Source organism: Syngnathoides biaculeatus, chromosome 10 (assembly GCF_019802595.1).
Source record: "Syngnathoides biaculeatus isolate LvHL_M chromosome 10, ASM1980259v1, whole genome shotgun sequence".
NCBI lineage: Eukaryota > Metazoa > Chordata > Actinopteri > Syngnathiformes > Syngnathidae > Syngnathoides > Syngnathoides biaculeatus.
Genome location: NC_084649.1, coordinates 25,439,657 through 25,445,323, shown reverse-complemented (window position 1 = coordinate 25,445,323; position 5,667 = coordinate 25,439,657). Strand labels below are relative to the sequence as shown.

Genomic DNA, 5,667 nt, shown 5'->3' with positions numbered 1-5,667 from the left:
CGTTAACTAGTTTGCTCGGTGACATCAGACGAAGTCACGCTCAGTTACCCCCACGTTTACTGATTTTCATTTGTCTCAGATTTTTGGCCCGGTAGAAGATGTTTTTTTGAATACAAATATTTGCTGTAATTATGACTTTTCTATTGCATCAGCGCAGGTCAGTGATCGTCTACAACACGGTTAGATTTACGTACAAATTGGGGTCACATGGTCGTCATAGGAATGGAACTCCGTCATAAACTAAGAACCCACCCTTGCAGTTTTAATATCATATGTCTCGCCAGCACCATATGATGGATTGATTTATAGAAGTCCAAAAAGATCCCGCTGCATTATGCTAAGGCAAGGCCTCTGGGAAACGGAAGAGGGAAAGAAGAAGGAAGAAAATACAGCAAGGACCACAGAACATTAAATATTGTAAGACACAGGACACTTGTATGAGAAATGAAAAATTAACTGACATAACCGATAGAACAACGGTTCAAAAATTTCCCTGAATTGCGCTTTAGGGTCGTGGGTGAGCTGGATCCCATCCCGATCCCATCTAAGTTCTGGCAAGTGAAGCGAGGTCCACCCTGGAATGGTCACCAACCGGTCGCAGAACATGCAGACAAGCAACAATTCATAATCATATTCATCTTCAATGAACATAGCATGTTTATGGAATGTGAGAGAATGCAGGAGTAGTCAAGAGAAAACTGAATCAAGCACAGGGAGGACATGCCGACTTGACACAGGAGAACTTGAGCGGAGATTCGAACTCTGAACCTCCTACACGCGACCACCGCATCGCTGCGCCGCCTGAAGAAAACTGAAGCGCCCGTAAACTCAAATTGGAACTTGAACCCGACGTATAAACTTTAAATAGGGTACAGTCGACGCGCAGATGCCATTAAAAAGGTTTGCTTCTGCATTTGAGTCCCAGGCCAACTCAACCATATGAAATGTAATGTAATATTTCTTTCTTACAGCTCATGATCATATAAACTCGTTGCTATCAAATTGTTATATGCACTAAATTAGGCACCGAGGCCAACTGTTCGAATCCCGAGTTGTACGCTATTTTGGAGCTCTTGTAACGCAACGATGCCGACGGCCTTTTAAGACGGACGCGGCAGCTACGGTGGCTCCGCGGGGTCAAATTGCAGCTGCGTTTCGACGGCCTCCTATCTCCACATCACGTCTGTCATCCCGTATCCTGCTCTAATTGCGCCTTTTGTTTGAGCGGCGAAACAATGCGACCACTCGCTTGCCCTTTATACTCGCCGCTAATTACGCCTTTGGAGCTTAAGAGCGGTGCAATTGTGTTTAAGCGGCGTGGGGGGAGCTCAGCTGAGTGCTTTTGTTTGGACTACAAGTGACAATGAAAACAGGTGAGCTGGAAACACGAGAGGAAGTCAAATCGGAGGCAGTCGGCAAAGAAAAATGCTTCCAAATATCTTTACTTTTTTTTTTTTTTTTTTCCAAGCACCATAATTGTCACACACCAGGATTTCATACACGTACACCATACATGGCCTTTATTATGTACAATATTTTCTCATTTCACATCCCGAAAAAAGGCAAACACTGAAATTACCGACAGCGCCGACTCCGTATTTTCTTTCGACTGACGCTCGAGGCTTCCCATTAGGGAGGTTACAGTTTCAATGAAAAACAAAATGAAAAATATCATAAACACAACTGAAAACATCTATATATCGTTGTAAATATATAGCATGTAGCCCTTAATTCATCATTTGTGCGGAAGACGTCACAATACATAGAATACATACACAGAAATAGTCGATGTCAAGATCTTTAAATAAATCTTCAACTTCCTTGTTATAGCTAATAAATAGTCTTAAATTAAGGCATTTTATTTTAGATTTGGCCGGCTGGGTTTCATCTCGCAATCCCCGCCGACGCAACATTCCGAGACAACCGGCAATGTTTATAATTTAAGACATAAATTAGATTATTTATGTAAATAAGAACTTAAATTACACCAAGATGGGAAGCGCCACAAAAGCCTTTTGACGCGACGACGATCTTTGGTGACGGCGAGAGTCGATCGTTTCAAGGCGAACGACGGCCGACGTATCAAAAGCGCAGCAGCTGCGAATCGGATCTGCGCGGAAGGTTCTGTCGAAAAAACCCGCCGTCCTAACCAAAACATATCGCTCCGAAATGACTCTGGCTCTTGTGGCTTGGGAGCTGCTTTTCCCTCGGCCTGCGCAGATTCAATTTCCCCAGTGGTTGCGCTCATTTGAAAGGCAAAAAAAAAAAAAATGAATGCATGCGCCGCTGGCTTCACAAACGCGGACGTACGTGCGCGCGTTCACTCTTCTTCTTCTTCTTCTTCTTCTTCTTTTGTCATTGTCTTCGTCTAATCGTTCGCTTGTATTTACATGATTCTTGTTTACGCTCCAGGCAAGAGGAAATAAAATTGTTCCATGGGTGAGCGGTTAAGGCCGGAACGCTATCAGAAGCGCTGACCTACATATACAACCGAAATGTTCTTGATACGTGAAATTATATTCATTTATCCCCCGCGATCAATTATTTTCTGCTGCACTGCTTTGTGAATGTTAGATTTTATAAATATAGACATCTGTCCAATCTGAGTTCAGCCTCGATGTGTTCCAGGGCGTACAGGATCAGTAGTGCAACTGAGTCTGTTTCTTGACCAATCGAATTTCAGTTTTCTCCTCGCGGTTCCCTATTGTCAGCATTTTACCGTTCCCTGATTGGCTGATCAGAGGAAACGATGTCACGGCCAACTTTGGCGAACCGCATGCCTTAATATATTGAATAATCAGCATCGCTGGTGATTGTGGTGTGTTTCATTAAATTGTGTTTTTTTTTTTTTTTTTGGGGGGGGTCATATTATAAGGTAAATATTCTTATGATTTGCTCCAGATGGTGCAGTTTTAGCTATTTTATTGCATTTTTCTCTACTATTGATGGGTTCTGTAATTGCAATATGATAGCATTAAGAGGCAGATTACCTCACGTAAGTCTCCGAATACCAAATGCACGGCCCGCGACTGCACAGTCATTTATTGCGTTGATGTCTAAAAAGAAAGAAAGAACTAAAAACGATTCAGATCTCCAGCAGTCCACTGCTGTTCTCCACTCCGGCGGGCACCCCGGTCTTCTCGTCTCCATTGGCGACGGGCTCGCCGTTGCCGGCGTTGATCTCCGCGGTCTCGTCGCCTCGGTGGTCCACGTCCCCCTCGGCGGCCATGGTTTTCCCCTGCAGCGCCGACTCGGCGTGGGTCTTCTGGTGCTTGGAGAGGTGGTCGCTGCGCGTGAAGCGCTTGTTGCACAGCAGGCACGTGAACTTCTTCTCCCGCGTGTGGGTGCGCACGTGGCGCTCCAGTTCGTCCGAGCGGGTGAAGCGCTTGCCGCAGAACAGCCAGTTGCACACGAAGGGCCTCTCGCCGGTGTGCCAGCGCAGGTGGGCCTTGAGGTGCGACGCCTTGCCGTACACTTTCCCGCATCCCGGGATGTGGCAGCTGTGCACCGGCTTTTTCCTGAGGGAGGCGGCCGAGGCCCCCAGTCGCTCCAGCTCCTGGCAGTTGGGGCAGTCGCACGAGGACCTCGTGGGGGCGGAACCTGTCCCGTAGCCTCCTGATCCCCTCACCGGCTTCAGGGCCATTGGACTCTCCATCAGCCCCGCGCTTTGCACAGGCTTGGGCTTGTACATGTCCTGGGGCAGCATGTGCTGGGATGGCTGGAGGAGGTGTGAGGACGAGCTGAGTCCCACCGAAGGGTAGGGCGCCGGGTTCAAGGTGGTGAAATCGGTGCTGTAACTAGGCAATTGGGGGCTAAGGGAAGCCTGCGGTGCCACAGGCTGGAGAGAGGCCTGGAGACCTCCGTCTGACTGAGGTTGGCTCGCCGACAGCCAGTTGGAGTTGGGGTGCACGTCCCACCAGGAGGACGTGGCGTTAGCCGGGGCAGCCGTAATGCCGGGATGGATACCGGCTTTGTACCAAGAGCCGTAAGGGTGTGTCATGTCCAACGAGGTGTAGACGCTGGTGAGGCAGTCTGCCGTTGCGTGGGTTTTGGACACTAAGAGGGATGGGTCCTGCGAGACGGACGTTTGGAACGAGTGGGAGAAAGGGTTGTACTCTGTCGCGTAGCCTCCGGTCGTAGCCGGGGGGCTTCCGGTCGGGGTGAGCAGTCCGCCGCCGCCGCCGCCGCCGGCTGTGGTGAACGAGCCGCTGTAGGAGTCGGCCAGGCCGCTGCCGTCGGCCGTGCGGGCGTTCTTGGCCGTCTGAAGATCGGAGGTCATGTTGTAGGGCTTCTTGAGTGGAGCGGCGCCGCCGTTCTTACCGGGTGTCGCGGAGTCCCTCACCGGGCTGGTGCTGCCGAACTTGTTACAGGTAGCGGTTAACATAGCCAGAGGACTGGAGCCATAGCGCGCTTCTTCCTGGGGAGGAGGAACGACATGAGACCGTTTGCCCGGATCGCGCCGCTTCCGTCAGCGTCGAGGCTAATCCGAAACTCGCGTTCCGACGCCACCGCTGGCTCTTCACGTGGATGCGAAGTGCTCGAGGCTACGGCGGGCAGTACGTGTTTTTGGTTGTGCACGTCACGCACTCCGTCTTTAGTTTATCTCTTGTGCTGTTTTGAAAATACGTATAAATATGTGTAGGTTTGCATGGATGACACTAGCATATTTGAGCTAATCATTGAAATATTTTAAGTGATGAGGTCAATCCTGCTATATGCAACGCTGCTGACTTGTGTTAGTGCTTTTGTGATTCATTTTTTTATACTGTATATTGTGTGACTTTGCTCGTGTTAATTTCATTCATAACTTCTTATAGACTACTTATTGATCTATTTTATTGCTATTTACTATTCTGCTGACTATTCTTGCTTTGGTTCACATTCACGTCTGACTATATACAATTATTCACATGCAGATTCACATCAGTGTATACTGTATTTATTTACTGTGATGCTTATTATTCATGCACAGCCCCCACATATAATAATCCTTATTCGGACAAATATCGTTGCCTCATGTTGTAAATATGTAAATATATGTTTTCCCCTTCAGAATAAAAACAGATAGTTTTGTTTACTGCAGTTGCTCCACTTTGCAACAAATTATATTCTACTGTAGCTGAGAGTAGCAAAAGGAACATGCACGCTCTAACTTGGCTTTTTGTAAGATATTAACAAAAAAAAAAACAAAAAAAAAAAGCGCTCCATACTTACAATGAGATTCCCTACCTCCAGAATAGATGCGGCCATCCCTGAGAAACAAAATCCTGAGGAAGCTCAAGGGCCAGCGGCAGAGGCGCAGCTCGGAGTCCCGGGACAGTTTGGAAGAAGTTAGACGGCGATGCGTGGAAGTGTTTTGAGTGTCTCGGAGCCCGGCCCCCCTAATTACAGGCTCGGGGCTCTCCTGGAAGAGGCAGCGCTCGGGGTGGGAGGGGACAGCGGACGCGGATTGGCGGACGCCGGAGCGCGATCCCGCCTCCCCCAAACGCAGACACATGAATGGGTCGCTCGTCAATCACCGTGTCGGACATCCATTTCGGTAGATACTCGGAGGGAAGAGGCCCTCGGCCACTATTATCACTTTTCCCATTAAGACCGACGACTCGCTCTCATTTCACAGCACGGGAGCGGAAAATAAGTCACGTGTGGAAAAATCACAAAAGTTCA

At 48.5% G+C, this 5,667-nt stretch overlaps 1 protein-coding gene across 3 annotated transcripts; it reads right to left on the bottom strand.

Annotated features, from left to right (window-relative positions):
• Positions 1-1,350: 1,350 nt before the first annotated feature.
• On the bottom strand, positions 1,351-5,404 carry sp7 (Sp7 transcription factor). 3 transcript variants are annotated; one of them, XM_061832812.1, is made up of 2 exons: positions 5,215-5,404; positions 1,351-4,417 (listed from the first exon to the last, which is right to left on the bottom strand). In XM_061832812.1, exons 1-2 carry the CDS (start codon positions 5,248-5,250, stop codon positions 3,086-3,088), a joined length of 1,368 nt encoding a protein of 455 aa, XP_061688796.1. In that variant the 5' UTR covers positions 5,251-5,404; the 3' UTR covers positions 1,351-3,085. The 3 variants fall into 3 exon arrangements, with proteins under 3 accessions (XP_061688796.1, XP_061688798.1, XP_061688797.1); XM_061832814.1 differs by having other exon boundaries at positions 1,351-4,413; XM_061832813.1 differs by having other exon boundaries at positions 5,230-5,404.
• Between the last annotated feature and the right edge of the window lie 263 nt (positions 5,405-5,667).